This window comes from Molossus molossus, unplaced genomic scaffold, assembly GCF_014108415.1.
Source record: "Molossus molossus isolate mMolMol1 unplaced genomic scaffold, mMolMol1.p scaffold_m16_p_10, whole genome shotgun sequence".
NCBI lineage: Eukaryota > Metazoa > Chordata > Mammalia > Chiroptera > Molossidae > Molossus > Molossus molossus.
Genome location: NW_023425345.1, coordinates 94,915,142 through 94,939,899, shown reverse-complemented (window position 1 = coordinate 94,939,899; position 24,758 = coordinate 94,915,142). Strand labels below are relative to the sequence as shown.

Genomic DNA, 24,758 nt, shown 5'->3' with positions numbered 1-24,758 from the left:
TTGGTGTCAGCACCCGGAAAACTCAGGGGGCCAAACTGTGAAGCCATAAAGTTTGATTCCATATGCCAACCCTTACACACACACGCACCCATGTGCACACACACACACGCACCCTATTCTACCACCCTGCATCGACCCACCCAGCACTTCCACTGTCCCCACCACCCGGGCTCGCCATCTTCTTCCCGTTCTCATGCTCCCCAGAGAGAGTCCACCCACCGCTTTGTACATCCTCTCAGACCTCCGGGGGCCAACCAGCTATTCTGAGGAATAATCTGTGAACAGGGGCAGACTAGCAGGGGCAGACTCCCAGCTCCTACTAAAACTCTGAGTCCTGGCACCTCCGTTCCCACCGGCCACCTCTAGCTCCCACATCCACTCTAGCTTTGCTTGTCTCCTTATGGACCTGGAGCCTGTGCCCCTTGGCCAGCCTGTACCTGTCTCCCTTTGCCAACCTCAATCCTGGGGAGCCTTTCTCTAGGAGCGCTGACCTTTGCTGGCCCCTCACTCATGCCTCCTGACCTCAGCTGGGTTCCCTCTCAGATTTGAGGACCATTAATAATTCCTTTGGGATCCTTTGTGTTTTCCACTGAGTGAAGCTCAAATTCCACTCCAGCTGCCCTCTCTGGCTTAGCATCCAGCACTCCCCTCTGGGAGACCCCTGATATCCCCTTAATAAGTTCCACCTGCCAAATACCACCCTGTTGGTTTCTGAAGACAGAATTTTACCTCCTGGGCGGGGGTGAAACCTTTCACTCCTGTCCATGACCCCAAAGCCTGCCTCCTTCTTTGAGATGTGCCCCATCAATAGCCCCACGCCTCTGCCATCCAATCTCTCCTGTGACAACAAATCCATCCCCTCTTTGTCCATTCACACAAACTCTCTCGAGAGAATGGTCCACGTGTGCCCCGCCCCACTGCATGCCCACCACGCCCCAGTCTGACTGCACAACCATCCTGACCCAGAGTCTACTGCTGATGCCCACATCAGCAAATCTGGTGGGTTTTCTCACTTCCCGCCTTCCCTACCCATCACTCCATTCATCACTGACGCAACGGCCCCTCCCTGCCCTCCACAGCCCCCAGCAGTGGGCGCCCCTCCCGCTTCTCTGACCACTCTGGCTCTGACTCCTCTGTTTCGTCCTTTTCCTGCCATTCAAGGGCTCTGTCTTCAGCCTCTTCATCATTTCTTTTCACCCATTTCCACAGCTTCAAATATCACCTTTAAAAAAATAGCTCTAATTCTGCATGCGTGCAGGGTATCTTCCATTCATCCTCCAAATCCGCCTCAACCCTTCCCACCTACACAGCAGCAAAGGGCTCCCTTGCCCTCTGGCTTTTGTTGAGAAAAATCCCTTCCTTCCTCTCTTGCCTGGACTATGACAGAAGCCTCAGAATTGTCCCTCTACCTGCGGTCTTAGCACCCCCACCTCATCCTCTACCCTGCTGCCGGGCCAGTCGCTGATCACACCAGTCCCTCACTCACGTTAATGGCCCTCCACTGCCTACCAAATGGGATGCGAACTCTCCAGCCCAGTACGAGGGCTCTCTACATGTTACCCCTTTCCTGCTACCCCAACCTTCTCTCCCATTTCTTCCACACACATAACTTGTGTTTAATGAAACTCACTGTCCCTTTATTTTTTTAACTATGTTTTTATTGATTTTTTAGAAAGGGAAGACAGAAGAGAGAGAGAGAAACATTAATATGAGGAACATCGAACGGCTGCCTCCTACATGCCCCCCACTGGAGATAAGGCCCAAAACACAGGCATGTGCCCTGAACAGGAATAGAACCAGGACCTCTCAGTCCATAGGATGACACTTAACCCACTGAGGCACACCAGCTGGGCTCACTGTCCCTTTCGAATTCAATGCATATGCCTATCAACACATTGTTGACTACCAGTCTTTGTGTTAGGAATGCCCACCTTCCTCACTACCCCATTTCTGTCCATCCCTCAAGGGTCAGCTGTTACCACCTTCATAAACGCTCTCTCCATGTGACTGCGTCACCCTCCTTCACACCTGTGAGCCTCTCATCTTTGCCTCCTGTAACATCAAGCATGTTCTAACGTTTTTAGAGTTGTGGGTGTCTGTGTGTCTGTGTATATGAGCATGTATCTTACCTCCTACTAGATTATACCTGCCCTAGCCCTGGCTGGTTTGGCTCAGTGGTTGGAGCACCGGCCTGTGGACCAAAGAGCCGCAGGTTCAATTCCGGTAAAGGGCACGTACTTCGGTTGCGGTTTGATCCCTGGCCCTGGATGAGGTCGTGCAAGGGCTGGGGGGAGGACAACCAGTTGCTATGTCTCTCTCACGTTGATATCTCTCTCCCATTCTATCTGAAGATAAATGGAAAAAAGTATCCTTGGGTGAGGATTTTTGAAAAATTATACATGCCCTAAAGGAGGGGATAACTGAGGGGCTATAATCTCAAATCCAGGTCCCCCAGAATCCCAAGGTCCTACCAGCAAACTGCCTTACATACAGCAGATGCTCAGTAACTTTTGTTGAATGACTAACCATCCCAGTTCTGGGAGGGAAACAAACAATTTAGGATTATTTCATCACAACTGGCATGAGATACCCCATTTTCAGAAACATTTCACAGTCCATTTATCCTGGGAAAAGACTTCTGATCTCCTGGTCTTTCAGACAGCTGGGCATAGGTCAAAATTTCTGCCTTTCACATAATTGAAAAACAGAGCCACACGGTCCTACCCACTGTAGTCCAAACAGGAGATCTGAGTCACTGCAATCCCTGAGGATGTAGAGTCAGATCCCCTGGATGTCTTGGGCAGCCAGACACGGCGACAGGGGCTCTGACCTTGGAGAAACTGTGCAACGTTTCAGCTCTGGACAGTGGCCAAGACACCCCTGGAAGCGGGGCCAGGGAGGGGCTGTGAAGGCAGAGCCAACAGGGAGGAATTTACCAATAGTTGGATTAAACTAAGTGTATCAGCCTTCAAAGTGCCTGGCTGCATTTCTTTCTTAGCATACTGAACTGTGCTCATCTGAGAAAGAAACACACACACACACACACACTTGTGCCCCAGGTGAATCCACCAATCGGAGAGCTGGGTATGGAGGGAAAAGACACACAGGTCATGCAGGTTCAGCAGACATAAGGCTTTGAGATCTAGTCATAAGTCAAGATGCAGTGGCCTGACAGATGATACAGTCAGGCTATAAAAAGAACATGGGCCCTGGCCAGTTTGGCTCAGCGGTTAGAGCTTCGGCCTCCGGTCCGGAGAGACCCGGGTTCGGTTCCCGCTAAGGGCACGTACTTCGGCTGCAGTTTGTCCCCGGCCCTGGTTGGTCGTGCGGGTGGCAGCCACTCGATGTGTCCCTTCACATCGATGTTTCTCACTCTCTCTCCCTTCCTCTCTATCCCTCCCATTCTATCTGTACAAAAAATGGAAAAATGTCCTCGAGTGAGGATAAAAAAAAAAAAGAACATGGACCACCCTGGCCAGTTTGGCTCACTGTTTAGAGCGTCGGCCCACGGACCAGAGAGGCCGGCTTTGGTTCCCGCTAAGGGCATGTACCTCGGTTGCAGTTTGTTCCCGGCCCCAATTGGGGTCATGTGGGTGGCACCCAGTAGAAGTGTCTCTCTCACATCAATGTGTGTGTCTCTCTCTCTTCCTCCCTCTCTCCTTCCTGCTCTATCTGAAGATAAATGCAAAAATGTCCTCAGGTGAGGATAAAAAGAAAAAAAAAAGAACATGGACCAAGAGTCAAGAGACAGGGATTCTAGCCTATTCTGCCACCAAAAAGCCATCCAACTTTAACAGGGGACCTTTAAGGAATAAATGAAATAATATACATGAGCCCACCAAGGATAAAACATATAATAGTCACTAAAAAAAAAAAAAAGACTAGTTTTTGTTTGTTTTCCTAACCAGGCAAGTTGCTTGGAGTCTCTGGGTCCAGGCTTCTTCATCTGAATGGGAAGAATGAAACTCGTCCCACTGCTTCAATGGGTTGCTGTTGTTTTTTTAAGAACAGATGAAATAGTAGACATGAAAAGGGTCTGAAAGGTATTTTGGAACAATCAAAAATGTAAGGTGATGTTATTACTTTTCGGTAAAACAATTACCAAAAAAAAAAAAAAAAAAATAGCCACCCCAGGACTGGAAAGGGGCCTCCTGAGTCACAAACTGGGCCTTCAGTGCCCAGCACAAGCCCCACCAGGGTTATGCCACCTTGCTCGGCCACTCTTCTCTCCCCCTCTCTCCCTCTCTCCCTGATTCTCTCTGCCGACTGCTTCCTTTTCTTCCCACATTTTCTTCCCTTTCCACATTTTAAATGTGTGAGGAGCAGGCAAGGGCCCTGGGCTCTCTCCTGAGGCAGCTCCCAAGCTGGGAGACAGAGACCCCGCACCCCAGGCCACGTGGCCCTCCACCAGCACAGATGCACAGCAGCCACTGAGGGGGACTCAGCCCGACCACACGGCAGGCGGCCAGCCTCTGCCAGGGTCCTGCTGAATCGGGCTGGACACCTCTGTCCATAGGCAGGGGTGTTCCTGGACTAGTCAGACAGGCCGATGGAGAGACAGAAACAGACAGACTAAATAGCTTTGTCCTGTCAAACACCCATTTCCTGTCAAGTTACAAAGCCGGGCGGCACAGAGGTGAACACTGAACTGGATGTGGAGAACGTCTTTATTTTTGGAACGGAGGCAGTATCAGCCACTCTCAACAAAAGGCAGCTGCTCGATTGTTAAACACCTAATTAAAGTCAAATATCTGATAGAGGCACTGGGAGCCCAAAGAAAATACTAGACCCTCATTACTGACACAATGACATTTCCTAATACTATGTTCTCGTCTACACAGGGTTCAAACTTGGGGGGCCACACAAGGAAATAGGCTCTTATAACTAAAACATCAAAATTCAGACCTAGCAATTCCACTCCTAGCTATAGACCCAAAAGAATTCAAACCAAGGACTCAAACAGATACTTCTATGCTAATGTTGGCAGCCTAAAGGTAGAACAACCCAAGTGTCCATCAACTGATGAATGGATAAATAAAAAGTGTTCTGTACTTAAAACAGAATATTATTCAGCCATGAAAAGGAATGGAATGCATGGCCCTTGAAAACATTATGCTCAGTGAAATAAGCCAGACACAAAAGGACAATTATTTTGTGATTCTACTTCTATGAACTATCTAGAATAGGAAAATCCACAGTGACAGAAAGTAGATTAGAGGTAGCCAGAGGCTGGAGAGAGGGAGGAATGGGGAGTTACTGCTTAGTAGTTACAAAGTTTCTATTTGGAGCAACGAAAAGGTTTTGTAAATAGATAGTAGCAATAGTTGTCCAACATTGTGAATATAATTAGTGCCACTGAACTGTATATAATTAAGAATGGTTAAAATGGCAAATTTTGTTTCGTGTGTGTGTGTTTCAATAAAAAAATGTTTAAATGGTCATAATTCATCTTCGTCAACTATCAGTAGATATAACTTAGAGAGTTAGCTTTATTGAAATAGTTCAAAGAAATAAATCTTAAAACCACATTTCATGTAACTGAAAGAAAAGTGTTTAATCTCACCTACAAATGACACCCAGGTACCTAACTAATCTCACATTTCCTTTCAGCTCCGTCATTCATCATGTAGATTGTCACAACATACCTGACTCTGAGATGCACGAAAGGTGCTGCCAACAGACTACACAGGTGAGCTGCAATTGTAGAATCATCATCACTGTCAATAATACATGAAAATCCATAGAAAGAGAAAGTAAATTCGTGGTTGTCAGAAACTGGAGGGAGGGGGGAATGGAGAGTGACTGCCAGTGAATAGAGGGTTTCTTCAGGGGGTGATGAAAATGTGCAGGAATTAGCCCTGGCCGGTGTGCCCCACGCTTAGAGCGTCAGCACACAGACCAAAGAGTCGCGTGTTCAATTTCTGGTCAAGGGCATGTACCTTGGTTGCAGGTTCAATCCCCGGCCCTGGTCAGGGTTGTGCGGGAGGCAGCCAGTTGATGTGTTTCTCTCACATCAGATGTTTCTCTCTCTCCCTCCTTTCCTCCCATTCCATCTGAAAAATCAATGGAAAAATGTCCTCGGGTGAAGATAAAAAAAAGAAAAAGAAAATGTGCAGGAATTAGACATGGTGATGACGGCCCAGCTCTATATAAAAAACAACAACAACAACAACAAAACACTGAACTGTATACTTTCAAGGATGGGTTTTACGGTACATGGGTGATACCTCCAGAGATATTATTTTAAATTTTTAAACTAAATAACTCAATAAAGAAGGCATGCAGTCCAGGGAGCTCAGCGTGCAAGGACGGTCCTCTGAACGCATCAGAGTCTTACTAGGGGATGGAGAGTATCCATTTTCCAAGAAGAAATTCCTGAGAAGATATTGCAAGAATGGATGGTGAGGCCAGGCCAGGCCACGAAGTGGTCATCTCAAAGCCCTGGCCCACTGCTCTAGGTCTTCTTTAAGGTCTACAGAGGGACATGGGCCAAAGAGGGCCCAGGCGGAAACCACGAGAATAAATAAACAGCTAGGGAACGGGAGCACAGGAGAGGCAGGGAGCGTGCCCACGCAGCCGCCGGCACGGAAGAACAAGCATTCAGCTTTACCCACGACGCGTGACCAGTGGACTCTCGCACCGGAGTTTCTGCAGAGCAAAGCCAAGTGAGGTGCCATGGGGCTAACTCAAGGCCGTTTTCTCCAGGATGGGCGGACAGTGAGTCCCTTGTTCCCTCGTCCCCAGAACATTAGCTTTGAAAGTCTAAAAGACCTGGATTTAATTCCAGTTCTCATACTGTTGGGATGACCTTGGCCACATTCCTTAAGGTCTTTGGTCCTCAGTTTCCCCACCTGAAAAGTATTTTAAGGATGACATGATACTAAGTGCATGGAGCACCAAGAATATTGCTGGAGACACCAGGCATTCAATCTAGAAATTTTTTTAAAAGTAGATGTTGTTCTTCAACATACTTTATTTTTTAAAATAGCAATGAAAGCACATGGCTCCGCAGATCCCAGGACGGAGCCTGGGAGGGGAAGGCGGTGGAGGTGGGGAGCGAGGTGCACAAGTTTCCCAGGCCACTTTCTGATGATGAGATTTTTTTTTGCAGTAGGAAGCTAAAGGCTAATCTGTTGCTTAAGATGTGAAGTTAAAGTCCTTTCCTATTTTGATACATATCTCAAGATGCCATATGGAACTGTTCCCTCCCTTGATCTATAATCCTCCAAAACTTTTGCTATGTAAAAAAAAAAAAAATAGTTTATTTTCCAAAGCCAAAGTTTACATTGAAAGCAAAGTTTTATTTTCCAGGCAGTCTGTCCTTCGGTACTAAGGGACTGTGTTTAGATTTGGGGAGTCCATGTTGGAGAGCGACTCGTTTATTTGCCCAGGTGGTGTTCCTACTTCAGCTCTCTGGACCATCAGAAGACGTCTGACCAGTTTGGCTTTGGACCTTCGGCTGAACGCAGGGGCCTTGTGCTGTAGCTGCGAGAAGATGGCAGTGTGGGAGGGGACAGCTGCTGGGCATACGGACACAAATGGTCTCACAGTCCTAGGATCCCACTGGCCTCAGGGTGGTTGACTGTTGTCAAGAAAAGTAAAATATCAGGGCTCTCTTGAGTGAGTTTTCACTTTTTCCTTGATGACTCTGGTATTAGCGAGAGCACCTCAGAATGATTCTCTTGGTTCAACATTTCCATCCTTGAAAGTTTGAACGTCAGCCATCCACCGTGTACAGAGCTGTCTGAAATGCTTTGGACGTTTTTCACAGACGTGCCTTTCAAACTCTAGTGCTCTGCTCCCTGATCAGAATACCTGATACCTGCCCAGTGATTCACACGCACGCGCTCAGAGTCTCACGGCTGCCCCGAGAATTCGACTGGCTAAAGGCTATCATCTCCATCTCAGGGGTCAAAACGATGAGACCCAATTCCTGCAAAATGCTCAGAGACGGACAGCAAGTCAGAGAATGGAAGTCCAGTCATTACTGATCTAGCTGCAGTCTTATTTATTTATTTATTTATTTATTTATTTATTTATTTATTTTGCTAACTGGCTTCTTTGAAAGGTTTTAGCCCAACATGGAATACACACACACACACACACACACACACACATATCTAACATGACACAATGGTACAAAGTAAATAGAGCTTAATTGAGTAATCAAGGCAACATTTCTGCCCACAGGCAATATGGGGAAGAACATTCATTTGTTGTCTGGATTTTGGCTTGGTTCTCCAAAGGCCAGGAGACAAGATTACTTTATTTCCCTTTTAGCTAGGCTAAGCAGGCAGCACCAAGTGTAGCCGACTGTATGAAAAAAAAAACAAAAAACAAAAACAGAAACCCTTTGGCAAATTGCTCGCTTAAATATTTCATAAAATTATCTCAATACTATGTTCTGAAATGGCGGCTTCCTCCAGTGATCTCAAAGGCCACATCTGTAAGTGGAGTCTGGCTCTGCCCCTGTTGTATAGCTAGAGACCAGCCCTGGCCGGTTTGGCTCAGCGGTTGGAGCGTCGGCCTATGGTCCAGAGAAACCTGGGTTCAGTTCCCGCTAAGGGCATGTACCTCGGTTGCAGTTTGTCCCTGGCCCTGGTTGGGTCGTGTGGGTGGCAACCACTCGATGTGTCCCTTTCACATCGATGTTTCTCTCTCTCTCTCTTCCTCTCTCTCCCTCCCACTCTATCTGAACAAAAAATGGAAAAATGTCCTCGTATGAGGATAAAAAAAAAAAAAAAGCTAGAGACCAAATCAGCCTCAAAGGCCTCCCAGTTTCTGGGAAACGGTGAGGGAGAGTATCAACAAGTCAGCCAATGAACACTTCGCGGATGATGGGAATGTCAGAGGCAGGTCCTAGATGAACACGCACCACGCCTATCCCAGTGTCCCCTGGGAAGACATAAGTGTAGTCCTAGTAGACCAAGCCTGAAAAGGAAGCAAGGAGGAGCCTTTGTTCTTCCAACTCAGATAAAATTCATGGCAGCCTGTTCTCTGGCCAGCTGCTACCTCAGTGTGCCCAGTTTCTCCCCTGCCGCTATCTGTCTCCATGCCTTGGCCAACAGCGATGCTGGCCAGTCCACAAAGAATGCCCAACAACTCATCAAGGGAAGTCCTGTAACACAGCCTGGCCTCATCACCCCACTGTCCCTGAGGGGCTGAAACAAGCCTAGACTGGGGCAGAAAGGAAAGGCTTAGAGCCATGGCCATTTGCAGACAAAATACTGATCTGAATTTTGCTGGAGTTCCTTATGGACATGTATCAACTTTTACTCTGTAATCCAAAAAATTATTTTTAAACCTTTCCAATGATAGATACCCCCGCCTACCCCCACGCTGTTTCCAAATCTAACATCTGAGAAGTTATTTTAGCCGGACAAAGGTGGATTCAGGGCAAGGGGGGGATTGGGGAGAGGTGGAGAGGTTTACCAAACAGTTTACTAACCAAATACTAAGTAATGCTTCCTTACAGAGTTTAATATACACCAAGGTGATCAGTAGAAAGCAGGTGGGAAAAGAAACTGGAGAATTTTTCTGTCACATCCCAGCCTGAGTGACTGACTCTTTAGGAGCCTCTGTTTAATCAACTTGGTTCCTTTTAGCCATAAGATGTTCTGATCCTCGAAAGTATATTCCCAAAGAGACATTACATTTATTCTATGTGTTTGACAAACCCTGCAAAGCACACGAGCCTAGAACTGTCACACTCTCACACACACACACACACATACACACGCACGCATACATGGTACAGCACAAGAAGATCATTTTAAAGTGAAAGTGTTGTCTGGCTGGTGTGGCTCAGTGGTTGAGCATCGACCCATGCACCAAAAGGTCACTGGTTTGATTCCTGGTCAGGGCACATGCCCAGGGTGTGGGCCTGATCCCCAGTGGGGGGCATGCAGGAGGCAGCCAATCGATGTTCTCTCTCATCGATGTTTCTATCTCTCTCTCCCTCTCCTTTCCTCTCTCTCTAAAATCAATAAAAAGGGAAAACAAAATTTAAAAAATAATAATAAAGTGAAGGTGTTATGGAGAGTATGGTTTGATAGTGGCTTTGGAAGGGGAGGGTCTGAGGGGTTTTGGCTTCTGGCCAGGTAACCCTCCCCTTTCCTCACCCTCTGTTCAAAGCCAGATTGACTATTCCTTTAGTTCCCCTGGTCTCTGGGGAAGTAAGGGCCTATTTTCGATCTCTATTTGACTCCTGAGCTCCAGGCCCAAACTCTTCCCCTTATGTCCCTTAAATTCCATTTAAATTTAACTCAGTTCCACAAATAGTAACTATGTTCCCCAAATTATCCCACAGACAGCCCCCTTCAGCTGGGCCTCTTCCTGGCTTCTCAAGGTGGCCCTCCTGGGCTCCCAGCCTCAGGATACACGCGGCCGCAGCTGCAGCAGGCGCTCTGGCCCCAAGGCTCCTGGAACCTGAGACTCCCTCCAGTTCCACTCCTGCCGCAGCGCTGCCTCCAAGAGCTCCTGCAGCCTGGCGGGACCGAGCTGCCAGTCGCTGAAACGGGACATTGGGCCAGTGAGGCCTGGTCCCCAACAAACAAGCACCCTGCCCGGGAATTCAGACACAGAAGCCCTCTTCCACAGTACCTGGGTTTTAGCCTCAAACAATCTCATTAATTACTTCAGCCTTCCATTTTGCTTTTTCCATGATGGGTTCCATTTAAATCTCTGTGCCTGGCTTTCAAACAGCAGGGAAAGGCATTCCATTTTCCCAAAGGGATCCTGTGACTTTTTCTTTTTTTTTAAATATAGTATCTAACCTTGAGGTGCATGTAAACAGGTGTTTACTAAATTATTTTAATACTGACAGTCATGGCTTGGAGTGTTGTCTCATTATCAGAATGTTTAGCACTCCTGTCAATAAATATTTAGCAGCTGGTATTTTGCAAAACGCTTCCCGTGCCTCTTTGCGTCGGTCTTCTTGCTCTCCTCCACAGTGCCCGTCGTTAACTCAGGCCATGGCGAGGATGGACTGCAGAAACAGACTAACTCAGTGTGATTATTTTGCTCATTCGTCTCATTAAGTCTCCAGGTGTTTCCCAAACAATCTATCAGCTGTCTTTAGACCCCATTAGAAAATAAAATTGTGCCCTGATTTTGAACGCTGAGCACTGACTTCAAAGTCCCTGAAGGACCAGTTGGGAGGGTGCTGACCTGTATGGCCAACAGCTGCAACCCCAGCAGGCAGAACTGCTGTAAAAGGAAGAAAGTGCTGTCAGCCACTCCCTCACCCTCGCCCTCTTAACACGGTGGCAAGGGTTTCTCAGACCTCACAGAACTTGCCACAACAACGAAGAAAGCCAAGTGAAGAAAGGGATAGAGAAGAAAGCACCAGGCGTTGGAAAACGTCACCGAAATGAGAACAAATCTCAGTTACTTCCTAAGCTAGGTCTCCAGAGCGTTTCCGCCATCACCCCAGCAGGAGACTAGCCAGACTCATAAACTGAAATCAGCTGTGAAGTATACCCAGTTGTTTTTGTTTTTTTCCTTAATAAAGTTAGGAAAGTGTTTTCTTGTCTTTGAGCTGACGAGTTTTGTAACCCTATAGAATAGGGTTTCCAAATCTCAAAATTTAGGTCGCCTCATGCCCCACTGGCCCCTCTGGTTAAACCATCCATGGTACATTAGGGAGAAAATTAATACACAGCCACAATAAGTTCAGCTAATCACCCGAAAGGCTCCCTCAAGGCTCCATAGCATGTTGTCTATGCCAGAGGTAAACAGAAGTCTGAGGCAGAGTGGGAGAAATCCAAAGTGGGTTTTCCTTGCCAGAGCGTGGCAAAGTCACCAAGGGACTCAGTCGTACTGAGGTGTGTTGTGTGTGTGGCGGGGGGGAGGGGGAGCAGGGGGACACACTCTGCTCTTTGGAGTTCTCTGCACCAGGGGAAGGTGTGGGTGTGATGAAAAAGGCACAGCAGATAGAAAATTCTCTCCAAACCCTCCGGACATCTTTCCCCTCACCAAACCCAACAGGAATGGCCCTGTCCTGACTCCTAAGCCCTGGAGCACCACCTACTGGGAGAGGCAGAAACTACAGCCCCTTCAGGTCTTGCTGGGTCTGCACTCATTGGTTCATGCAAGCAAGCATTTACTCAGTCATGTGCTGAGGGCCTAGAATGCAGGGCAGTCCATGCAAGTGGGGGTGGAAAGATAGGCAGGGTCTCAAAAGCCCCATTCAGTATACTCCTTGGACTCCTTCAGTCTAGGTCTTATACACAAAAGAACCCACCTTGGGCAGTTCTATGTCAAAGAGACAACTGAAGGAAGAGTCCTAAGTCAACACTAAGACTGAGAGATGGCTCCAGGGTCTACCAGCTCAGCACTTCACTTGCAGAGTACTTACTATACCTGCACAGGAGCATCTACCTGCAGAGAACAATTCTCCACTTCATATGAGGTAGAAATGTCCAAACAGTCTTCGGAGACGGCATTACCAATATTCCTTTCTGCAACACAGAGTCTCCAAAGTGCATTAGGCTCTTGTGTAATCTATTTAAAATAGCTTTCCCCTATTCTCACTCTGTGAGCGTGCGCGCATGTGTGTGTATGTACATAAGCACACACTTAAACACTGTTAGCATGTGCTCTATGGAAATAATGAATAATTGATTCTTGTAATATAGTCTATTATGTAGTATTCTGCTATGCTGCAAAGTATTTGTGCAATACTAGGCACAATATTTTGAACCTCAATAGCCCTTTTCCTCCAGTTCCCTCCTTGCAGTATCCAGAGAAAGAGAAGCTAATGTCATGTTTTCTTTAACTTGAACAAGCTGAGGTGCAAGCAACATTGTCCTTTCACCATTTGTAAAGAGAGTTAACTGTGATCATTATTATTCCTTTATTGTGATTGCTATTCTGCCGTATCGCCAAGTAGTTAGAAAGAAAGCACAGTGTGTCTTCCACTCCCAGAACATGTCTCTCCCCTATGCTTTGTCTCCAGCAGATAAGGGACATACTGATGTTTTATTTGTTAAATGGCTGACTATTAAGAAACTCATTTGCTAGCTGGAGACCGAAATGAAAAATCAGCCCAGAAAAGTGGGAGGCTAGGGTGGGACCAGAGAAGACAGGACACTAGAGGCGAGGTGAGGCCTACAGGAGCATTTCCAGCCTGAAACTTCCAGGCTGTTCCCATGAGCTGACGACCACCTCCATACCTGGACACTCCGCACACAGGCGCGCGCACACACACACACACACACACACACACACAGTGGGGAGGAAGGGCTAATCCAGTCCGTGCCTGGGAGCCTGTCAGGCAAAGCCTCACCACTGGCAACTTTTTCTGTCCTCTACTTTGGTTCCTCACCATCGCTGCTCTGAGGTAATCATTTGGCTTCCTCTCTCTCTCCTGAAACTCTAACCCCCAATTATGTTTCATTGCCCCTTTGGTTATTAAGTCACAGCAACCCCTTCCTTGTAAATATTCATGCTCTTCCAGGCCAGCCTCTCCCCCACCTTAGCACCCTCCTCTGCCCCCCCCCCAACACCTGGGCAATGCCAACGAGGCAGGAAGAGGAGGTGGGAAACGCAGGGAGCCAGGGATCCTGCTGCTCTTTCACCTGAGAGCCGCATCCAGGAATGGAGGCAAAACCGCTCCTGTGAATTATATAATCACTGCAGCTTCTAGAGAGAGAACTGGAATTCAGGTTGCCATAGTGTTCGTTGGCATGTTGCTGGAAAGGCAGAGCTCCCGGCCCTGCTCGCTCCCTCCCTTTCCCTCCATCTTCGCACAAACCTCTCCAGGATCAGCTCCTACTTTTAATGTCTGCTCCCTGCATTTGTGTGTGGGGAGGGGGCTGCTGGGGTACAAAGGGGCAAAAGAAAGAGAGAAGAAGGGCTAGAAAGAGGTTTCTCCTGCACTAAAAGGAGAGCTTGTGAACTACTGAAGGTTATCATTATGTGACTAATAATCATTACCACAGTATATTACCATTGTTAGTAGAGTAAGGACAATACTATTGAGCCCTCCTGTTCAAGGCTGCTTAACTGAGCTGAGAACTTGGAGGGGAATCCAGCCCTGCTCTTCACAAATATCACCCTTTCCTTTGTGTCTTTCATTCCCTCCCTCCTAATCCATCCACTATTTCATCAGCTCAGAAGGGGACAGGGGAACAGGTGGGGGCTGGGGCATGGGGTAGAGAAATTGAGAGACAGAGCTGTCTTTGTGACCCAAAACCCCTAGAATCCATGATCCTTGACAAAATTTTTTTCTATTAAAAGGAGCCAAAATCCCCACACTGCCACCCAAGCTTGAAAGCGGAGGGACAATTGGCCCACAAATCATTTTCAGGATGAATGATAAATGCAGATCAGGCAGGTAGGGTGCCTGGCAGCCTCTACCTCAAAAGGGTAGGGGCACTGTCCCCAAATGGTGGAAATGGGGGCAAAAGAAGGAAGGAGGCTGGAAAACAGAAACATGGAGACAGATCCTCCCTCAGAGGATCACCTGAAGTCCCCCCAGTAAGTAACAGGACCAATAGCGACAGGTATTCGGGAAGAAGAGGTTGAAAGGAAGCGTGTAATCAGGGAGGCTTGGGAAACCGGGAGAGAAAAGGGAGCGACTACACCCAGAGACAGAGAAAGCTACGGGGAACAGGCAGAGATGGAGCTGGAGGCTGCCACTCTCCAGCAAGACCACCTCCCTACACTCCGTCATGACCTTAATTGCTGACTTACGCCAAAAAATAATAACTTGTTAATAAGGGGGGCGGGAGAGAAAGTTTCCAGGAAGTGGGGAGTTACCTGAAAACCTTTCCCCCCTCACATGGGGAACCGGTGACACTTGATGCCCAGGATGGAGATGCTTGGAGAGCACTGGGCAATAGTGTGGAGCCGCGTGTGCTCGGCACACCCTTGAATTATTTCCTTAAAACATGAAAAAGCAAAGCCCACACACCTTCCAACTCTTACCGCCTACATTTTCAGGTGCTAGCCCTACATGTGGGTGCGAATAAGAACGGGGCGTAAGCCCTCTCTGGGTCAACGGCATTGGAGAGGTGGATGGTGTAGGTGAGCGGTGGGAGAGAGGAGCGAGGCGCCGAGACTCGCATCTGCACCCGCGTACCCCCACCATGTGCGCTGCCCAGGGCAGCGGCCCCCTAGAAGCAGATGGGACGCCGGGCGGCGGCCCGGGCGCGGGGCCGGTCTGGTGCGGGGTGCGCGCGCGCGCTCCCAGCCGCGCCCGGAGCGAGGCGAGGGACCCCGGCCGGCGGGGTTCGAGGACGGCGGTGCCCCCTTCCCCACGCGCGGCGGACCGGGTATTCGGGCTCTCCAGGCAAACGTGGAAAAGCTAGGCAGAAGCAGACACTTGGGCAACTTTTCCCCCTCGCCTGGAATTTCATAGGAAACACATGCGCCGAAGAAGCCGGCACGGGAGGGGGAGGGGCGGGAATTTTCCGCTCGGTCTCGCGGGGTTCGGGCCCCGGTCCCGCGGGTCTGGCGAGGCGGAGGCGCCCCGGGCAACTCCGCAGGGACCGGCCCCGGGCGAGCCGGAGTGGGGCGGGGAGGTCTGGAGCCCGCCCTGGGGCCTTGGCCGGGCGGCGGGGCCAGCCTTACCTTGGTGGTTTTCCTCTGGGATGTACATCCTCGTGTTTTCATTGACCATTGACCAAAAATTGTTTTAAAAAGAGAAGAAGCCACAAAGAGGATTAAATGTCAAAACACCCCCAACGGGTCTGGATTAATCCCTCCTCCGAGGCCGGCGGCTTTCGTGCAAAATTCAAGGAAGCCGTGGAGCTGCGGTATTTCTTCTTCCCTTCTGATGATTACCTGATTCCCATTATTGCATCAAACACCAAAAACTGCTCCTTTCCACTACTGCCTCCTTGAGTGAAATTGTAATGCATCCTCAGTACATCCGGGCCCCTTCCAAGAATTTAGCCCCGCACCTCTGGCGGCTACACCGTTTGAAAAAATCAACCCAGGGAGGCAGCGCGAGAAGAGGCGGAGAGGAGGGGAGAGGGCAGCGATGGACCCCAGACCGGGAGGGCCAGCCGGGGCCGAAGCGTCTCCGCCGCCACTGGCCAGTCCTCCCGAGGCCCGGGCTCGGCTCTGTTCTGTCAAGAAGCTCCAGCAACTCCGGAGGCGCGGAGGCAGGAAGAGGCGCCGCCGCTCCGGGCCGCGTCGCGCCGAGCGCCGTTCTGGCAGGAGCTGTTTCTGCAGAGGCAGAAAGAGGGAGACACCGGGCGCGCGAGAGCGCCGCGCTCACCGCCTCCAGCCCAGCCCGCCGCCGCGCCCGCGCCCGCGCCCTCCCCGCCCGCCCGGCGCGCTGGAGGCAGACGCGCTGAACGCTTCCAGATGTGGCGCGGCGGCGGCGGCGGCGCGCGGGGACCGGGCGCACGACGCAGGGCGCACAGCGCGGACCGAACCCCTGGTGAGCACAGGCTCGGCCCTCGGCCGCGCCGCCGACCCGCTGCTGCCCACATGACGTCAAAGGGCGCAGGCGAGGTGCGGGCCTCGAGAGGGCGGCGGCGGGGGGCTGCGCGCGGCGCCCCCCGGGGGGCGGGGCGTGGGCGGACGTGGGGCGCGGGCGCCGCACCGACTCCCGCCGCGCGCCCCGCTGCCTCCAGCCACCCGCCCCTGTTATCTAGGCAGCACCGCGTCCCTGAGCGGCCGTCCACGACGGGAAGGCCTCTGCCAGCGGATTTCCAACAGGGGGGACTACAGTCTGTCCAACTACCCTGGTCTCTTTGCTTATCGGGCCACTGAACAAAACTGCAGAAGGAGCCGTGAATCCGTGAATCTGCCTGATCAATTGCAATCAGAGCCGATGTAGATGTGACATATACAGGAGGATGGCAAGAGGGGAGGGGAGGGAGAGAAGGGGTCGGAGGGTGGAGCCACCTAGACTAGGCAGTGGTGCCCAGATGTGTGAACGGATTAATGAACCCAGGTTTTCTAATTACATGGAGGCAAGGGAGCACATGTTCTACTTGGGTATCCTTACGTACTCAATTATTTTTGCCACTCTGGCAGGAGCCCTCTCCTTCCCAAAGAAGTGAACATTTCTCTCCATCTCTCACTGCAGCCACAGCAAGTTCCATGGCACCCCCTGCAGGCCCAGGCTCCTCTGGACTGGACTTCCTAAGCCCTGGCAGGGGAGCCTACAACTCCCTCTAGGGAACACTTCCATCTTTCTGCCCTCAGACTTCCCCACACGCATTCCCTGGATGATCCTCTCCGTCTCCATGAATTTAAGCAGCTGTCTATATCGAATTTGTATCTTCAGCCCAGACCTCTCTTCCTGAATGTCAGGCTACACATTCAGCCTCAGTCTCCACTTGGTTGTCCAATACACAGTTCAACCTAACTGATCCAAACACTGAGTCCCTTTTCCTGTACAAAACCTGCACCTCACACAACCTTCCCCATCGCATTTGATGGAGCTCAAAAGCCTGATATTCTCGACTCCTTCCTCTCATCCTTCCACATCTAATCCTTCAGGAAATCCTCTTGGTTTCACCTTCAGATAAATCCACTTCTCAGTGTCTCCCCTGCTGCCCAGGTCTGAGCCAACATTGTCCTTCATCTGGGTTGGTGCAGAAACTGCTCTGCCTGGTCTCTCCTCCCCACCCCTCCTGTGGTTTCTTCTCAATACAACAGAGTAATTCATTTAAAAAGTCACATCACAGCACTCCTCGGCTTCCAGCCCTCCAGTGGCTCCCCATTTCACTTAGGGAAAGCCAGGGTCCTTAGAGCAGCCTGCAAGGGCCCACATGAACAGCCCTGTACGACTCCTCTTGTCTTTTCCTCTCCTACTGCCTCCCCACGTGTGTCAGTCACACAGGCCTCCTTGCTGTTCCCCAGACACTCTGGGAACGATTCATTCTCTCTCTCCCCCCATCCCCGCCTCTGTCTGTCTGGCTATCATCTATCTATCTATCTATCTATCTATCTATCTTTGTCTCTCTCATCTTAAGGCCTTTGCTCTAGCTGCCCCCACTGCCCAGAACACCTGGTGACCTCCCTTACTTTCTTCAAGCCTGCTCCAGTCTCACTTCCTCAATGGGCCTCACTCTGACCACCCTATTTAGCACTGCATCCTGCCCACCCACCCCCCCGCACTTCCAATCTCACCCTTTCTCTAATTTTCATGTGATATTTAATTCCTGTCTAACACACAATGTAATCTACTCATTTATTAATTGTACTCTTTATTGTCTGTATTCCCCACCAAAATGCAAACCCCATGAGGGCAGGGATCTTTGGCCATTTTGTTCACTAGTGTATCCCAAGGGCATAGAGCAAAGTCTGGCAGATAGTATGTACTAAATAGATATGTATTGAATTATGAATGAATAAATGAATGGATGAGATGGTTTCAGGAGTGCTACAATTCACTGCATCAAAATGCCTCTCTCTGTCCCCTGCTCGATATCTGACACCTCAGCACTCCAGCTTCATTCCCTTTGGCCAAGGGTTTTGGCCACAGTTTAAAATGCAAATCTCCCTGTGAGAGGCATTAAGCTTATCAGTCATCTTCATTCTGCTATGAACAGCAGTCTAGATTTTGTTGGTTACACGAGAAATCTGGCCTCTTTACCATCCTGGTGTGTTCATACTCAATTTTCAATCTAGTAGAAAAAATTAGAATGACACAAATCCAAATATTTTCTCCATTTAGCTTTAGGACGCATGTACATGACTCTTTTTCCAATTAACATTAAAATTGGTGTGCATCACCTTTATACACTGCAGAACAGGAATAATAATAATAGCTCTGTGCTGTGACAGGTGCTTTACGGGCATCACTCATTTACTCCTCATTGCAATCCTATAAGGTAGGTGATGTTATTATTAACCCCATTTTACATATGTATTGGAAACTGAGACTTAAAGGCTTAAGTTACATGTCCAGGATCAACCCAGCTGGTAAAGTGTGGAACCTGGACTTTGTCCAGGAGTGTCTGCCTCCAAACTTGCATTTACACCATGGTCCCGCTCTCGGAGGGAGTGACTGAGGGTGAGCTGGGTTGAGGGCAGGGAATGAACAGTTTAAAATGGCAGTAAAACAACTGCAAAATGTAGCGAATTCACAAAGAGCCAGACAGCTGAGGACAGAGTGAATGTGTGTTGGTGGGTTGATGGGGAAGGGGGAGGGAGGGCATGTGCTGGATTTATAGCCAGGCTTTTTATAAAGGTAGGCAGTGCATAAATCTAGCAAGTAAATATTACCTTCATGCTTCTTTAGTTTCATTTTTCACTTCTCTTTTCAGCTGTGAAATGTGTTCTTTCCTTTCCAGAAAAAGGTATTTCCTAAATATTTGGTCTTGCAATGTAAGCCCATATCTCGGCTTCTAACTTTGGAACACAGCCCTTGGTGCTGTCTTTCAAGGTAAGAAATTCTCAACGTGACAAATGGAAACCATTCTGAATTCTGAATTGGGGGTTTGGGAAGTGGTGGGACTGCGGGAGTCTTTCTTTCTCTTTTATTGCGTGATACAATTCTCCAGCCGAAGGCACTTGCTCTTCTCTCCTCTCCTCTCTCTATTTGTGTCACTACATCAGTGGTTCTCAACCTGGGGGTCGTGACCCCTTTGGAGGTCGAATGACCCTTTCACAGGGGTTGCCTAAGACATAACAGTAGCAAAATTACAGTTATGAAGTAGCAACGAAAATAATTTTATGGTTGGAGGTCACCACAACATGAGGAACTGTGTTAGGGTCCTGGCATGAGGAAGGTTGAGAACCACTGCTCTACATAGTGTTACATTTCTGTGTAACATTGTATTTATATACGAATGTGCCTTTTCTCTGCCCCCACTGCATTTTAAATGTCTTACGGAAGAGAACTGTTCATTTTTCTTTGTGCATAGCATAATGTTCTGTACACACAGGCACTCGATGTATGTTGAGCACATGATTCACTCTGGAAAAGATTCCTTAATGTGACCACAAATATTTCCTTTGGAAGCAATTAAGAGCACACTGAATTTGTGAATTATAGTGTGTTCGTAAGAGCGAATAGCTTGGAAACAATCTAAATATCCAACAGTAAATGTTGGCTAAATAATAACATCGAGAGATTATCTGCATATAAAAAGTCGTTTGCTCCTTTTGTTCCAAAGAATGAAGTACTAGTCTCCTCGTTTTATAGGAAATTAAAGCACAGAAGGGTCAACTCACTCAAGTTTTCACAGCTAGTAAAGGTAAGGAGACCTGGGATTTGAAGTCCAACAGTCTGTCTTCAGTGCTGTTAATCACTTCATAGATAAACTAGGGCACATTCATACAATGAGATTCTTACACAGATGTGAACAATGTTAGGGAATAATATTAGTGACATGAAAAATAAAAAGACTATTTACACTAAAAGAAAAACAGGTTCTTTTATACAAAATATTACATAAAATATGTATGATATGATTCCATTTTTCTTTTAAAGACAAGTGTATATTTGAACAAGGATATAGACTACCGAGTTCACACCAAAATGTTGACAATAGCTTTCTTTGGGACGTGGGTTTGCAGGTAAATATTTCTTCTTTTTTCCTGTCTGGCCCAAGGCTTTGGAAGCCAGATTGCCAGGTATGGTCTTCTCTTCCCTAGGGTCCCACACTTTCAGGCAAGAGCCCTCCTCCCTCCCCCCATAACAGCACCTCTAATGAATCACTCTGGACTAATTCTCCCATCAAAGCCACAAGGTGTCTTTTCCCATCCTCTCCCTCTGCTCACCCTGACAACCTCTCAGCACTAAATGCCACCACCTACCTGCAGAAATACCTCTCAGGTATCTCTTGCAAATGCTCAGGTTTTCTGGTTGCATTTCCAGGTGCCTAGCCAGTGTCAGCTGCTCTGTGCTAATGGAGCACCAAAGTAATGGGTACATTTTAACAGTGGCCTTCTGGGAATACATCACATTCTTTCATTCCTAACCCATAGGATCGTCTGTGTATACCTATAAGGGTGGGCATTTCAGACCAGGTGAAAATGATGGACAAACCCTGAGGCAAACCAGAGTAGGAAGAGGTGAGTCAGAATGCCCTGCTTCAATGTGTCTTCCAGCAGGTTACCCTCGACCTCGAGAGAGGGCCATCCAGGGCCATTCCGGCTCAGAGGCCAGAGACTGGAACATCAGTGTGGTGGGCTGGTATTGGGTCAGCTCCACCAAGCTGGAACTGTACTTCTTAGAATTACTGTTCCTGTGTGCCTCCAGGTTAGGGTTGTCCACGACAGGCATCTGTGCAACGGTTGGGAGGTGGAAGTGAAGCATCAGCTTTCGAGCTGTGAAGGGCGGTGCGTGCTGCGGGGGCTGCTCCACCATGCAGCACGCTGCCAACCACCTGCTGGCCCCCTGTGGGTGTGGCCACCGCTCCTCCAGCTCTTCTCCTTCAGCTGCTCTGGTCCTGGACGGAGCGTGTGTGGTCTGGAAAACGGCACAGCTTTATGTTTCACAGTCAGGGTTAGAAGTGGCAAGAGACAAATAGGGGTTCTCTTTGTCTCTGGGGGTTCCACTTTGGCCTCGCTCTCTCCCACATCACATCCAGCGTCTCGTCTGGACATCCGGCTCTGCTGATCTGTAGCAGCTTCAGACCATTAGATGCAGAGGCAACAGCCTTTCACAGACTTGTCACCCGGTCCCTCAGCTGGGTAAGGCTGAAACCCTGCAGGCGATCCCTGACTCGTGGTTGTATTCCTTCCTTGATTTGGCCAAACTGGCACATCACTACAGTATTCCCACCTTTTTCCAGGTTACTTACTTAGATGTTTTTATTAGTAAATAGCTAATGCTTGGCACATAGGTGCCTCAGTATATATTTGTTGAATTCACACCAATCACCATCATTTAATAATACCTAGTGCATGTCAGTTACAATGGCATGAACTTTAACTGCAATTAAGAGCCTGGTTCTCCTGGCTATGAGCTACGGTAGCTAGTCACCTGACTTTGCCTGCTAATGCCCAGTTTCTAGAAAATGAAGCTACCTCCCTCCCTAGGGTGGTTGGAGAATTAAATCATCCAGGTAGAGTGTGTGAAATGTACAATGTGCTTGTTTAATGTTATTATCCTTTAACCCCATTAGAAAGATTTATCAAGTGTCCTAACTTCACTTACAGCCCTGCCAAAGACACATATCAGCCCCATTTAAAGGCAGAAAGTGGTAACTACGAGTTTAACTTTATTGCCCAAATTTGCTTGATCAGTAAATGATCAAATTGGGATTTGAACTCAAGTCCATGCAAACGCAGAAGCTGTGCCCAGTCCACGCTACTACACAAGACCGTTCAGGTACTAGAACTAGTATGAAGGGGAGAGGGCTTCAGGAGAGCTCCCCCACGATTCAGAGGGTGCAGAGTGAGCCCTCCCCTTCTCTTGAAAGACCCATAGTACCGATGCCTTCACAACCCATGTCAGCATTTAAGAACCTCTCCTGGCAGTTTTTCCCCGTATCACATTAAAATCTCTCCTCACCGATTTGTCTAGAAGCCACAGGACAGACCAGATCCCTACTAACCCGCCGGCTATCTTTATATCGCTTTTCAGGAGAACTCTCCTCCCTGGCAGCTCGGCCCCAATTTCAATCCCAAGGGGAGGCCAGAGTGTTTGGCGTGTGAGGAGAATGCAATCCTCACTGTACAGCAACCTCAAATTGCAGGGATAACAACATCGTGGTAAATGCCTACCCTTGTGATTTTCAGCAATCCTGTACTTAACCGCCGGAGACAGAAAGCAGCAAAATGGTCAAGGACCTGATCCTGGGACTGGCTCTCCCGGTGGGAGAATCCATACCTCGTGTGGGTTCAAACTGTGGCCCCCTCTTTCTACCTCAGCAAGTCTGTGGTCCAGGTTAAGTCACATGAGCAGCCTGTAACTCTATTTGCTCATCTGGAAAATGGGGACATGTGGCCTCATCTCCTATGGCTCTTTGCAAAGAAAAAGCCGATACCAAAAGAGGAGCTAAATCCTTAAAATGACTCTCTTAATTACTTGTGGAGACCCTGAGAAAGTTAGTTTCATATAGATGACCTGCTGACTCCCAGAAGGAAGCTCTCAGCCCAGGTTCAGACCCAGTCCAATATTGTGTCCACCTTTGAGGTGCTCAAAGGCCATCACAGAATGGGAGCCATTCCTACATGAATTCCTGTCCTAGGGCTGCCATTAAATATTACCATTGCCCTGGCTGGTTTGGCTCAGGGGTAGAGCATCGGCCCGCAGACCAATGAGTCACGGGTTCAATTCCTGTCAAGGGCATGTTCCTCAGTTGTGGTTCATGCCTGGCCCTGGTGGAGGTCATGCAGGAGGCAGCAAGGCGATGTGTCTCTTGTCAATGTTTCTCTCTCTTTCCCTTTCTCTCTCCCTTTCTCTCTCTCCCTTTCTCTCTCTCTCTCCCACTCACTCTCTCTCTTCCTCTCTCTCTCTCTCTCCTTCCCTCCCACTCTATCTGAAGATAAACAGAAAAATGTCCTCTGGTGAGGATTAAAAAAAATGTACCACTAACTGGGTGGTTTAAAACAACAAATTTATTTTCTCACAGTTTTGGAGGCTAGGAGTCCAAAATCCTTCAGGGCCATGTCCCTTCAGGGGCTCCAGGGCACAGTCCAGTCTGCCTCTTCCAGCTTCTGGTGGCTGTTGGCATTCCTTGACTAATGGCCAAATCGCTCCACTCTCTGTCTCTGTGGCCACATGGCCTTCTCCCCTTGTGGCCATCAAGTATCCTCTGCCTCTCACTTATAAGGATGTGTCATTGCATTTAGGGATCGCTGGATAATTCAGGATCATGTCTTCACCTCAAGATCCTTAAGTTAATTACATTTACAAGGACTGTTTTTCCAAGTAACGTTCACAGATCCTAGGGATTAGGATGTGGACATATATTTCAAGGGGCCACCATTCAATCCCCCCATACTACCTTAATTTACACTCATGTCCTTCACCCATTCTCATTGAAATCTCAAGTCCAACATTGACTACTTACTGAAACTTTGACAACCTCTCTCTCTTCCTGGGGCTCAGTTTCTTCAGAAAGTGGAAATTATGGGCACATGTTAAAACTTAAGTGAGAGGTAAATAAATCCAGTGTAGTTGCTAGACTATAGAAGGTTTTCCTTTCCCTCAATATTCCAACTCACCCTTAGAAAAACTCTACAAGTTAAACATGATCCCCAGTTTTTAAATGATAGAAACGGAATGCTTGGAGAAGTTAAGTAACTTGACCACACCCGTTCACCAGGTAGGAATGCACCTGACTTTAAAAGTCAAAGCTCCTTCTGCTAGGCAGCCCCCCACCCCCACCCCTTCCCCTTCTTAACTGTTCCAGGTCAATTCCAAAACTATTCCCTGCTACTAGACAGAAAATGTTTTCTCAAAGTAAACTGGAAAATATTCTCTTTAGTAGGACTTCCAGAACCTTCCTCTTTTAACCAGCTTTATAAATGTTCTTTCTTCCCCTCTACCCTTCTTGAAATGCATTCTAAGTTTCCTGTTATCTCCTAAACATGGTCCTGAGAGGAAACACCTTTCTCTGGCCATCGGAAATCAGTCTTCAACTCTCTTGTTCAATGCACAGCTCCCCTTCGATATTAATGCACCTCCTTCAATATTTCAGCTGACATTCCATCTGTGTTTGCTCTCTCTGCCCTCTAGTTCTTCTCCTTCTTACCCATGGATGATGATTCAGCTCATATTTGTGCTCTGGATTATTCTTTCCTGAATGGTCACTTTTCATATATCCCTCTCAGAATTCCATGGTACTAATTTCTAGCTTGCTTTCCTATAATCTCAGAAATCATGTAGCCTT

The 24,758-nt window shown here is 48.4% G+C and overlaps 1 protein-coding gene across 12 annotated transcripts in view; it reads right to left on the bottom strand.

Annotated features, from left to right (window-relative positions):
- CACNA1C (calcium voltage-gated channel subunit alpha1 C) overlaps positions 1–15,625 on the bottom strand; it is a 579,936-nt gene extending 564,311 nt beyond the window's left edge. For all 12 annotated transcript variants that reach the window (XM_036252393.1, XM_036252392.1, XM_036252383.1 and 9 more), the window contains exon 1: positions 15,577–15,625. In XM_036252393.1, coding sequence (XP_036108286.1) covers positions 15,577–15,625 — 49 coding nt within the window. The remainder of the gene's footprint in view (positions 1–15,576) is intronic.
- Between the last annotated feature and the right edge of the window lie 9,133 nt (positions 15,626–24,758).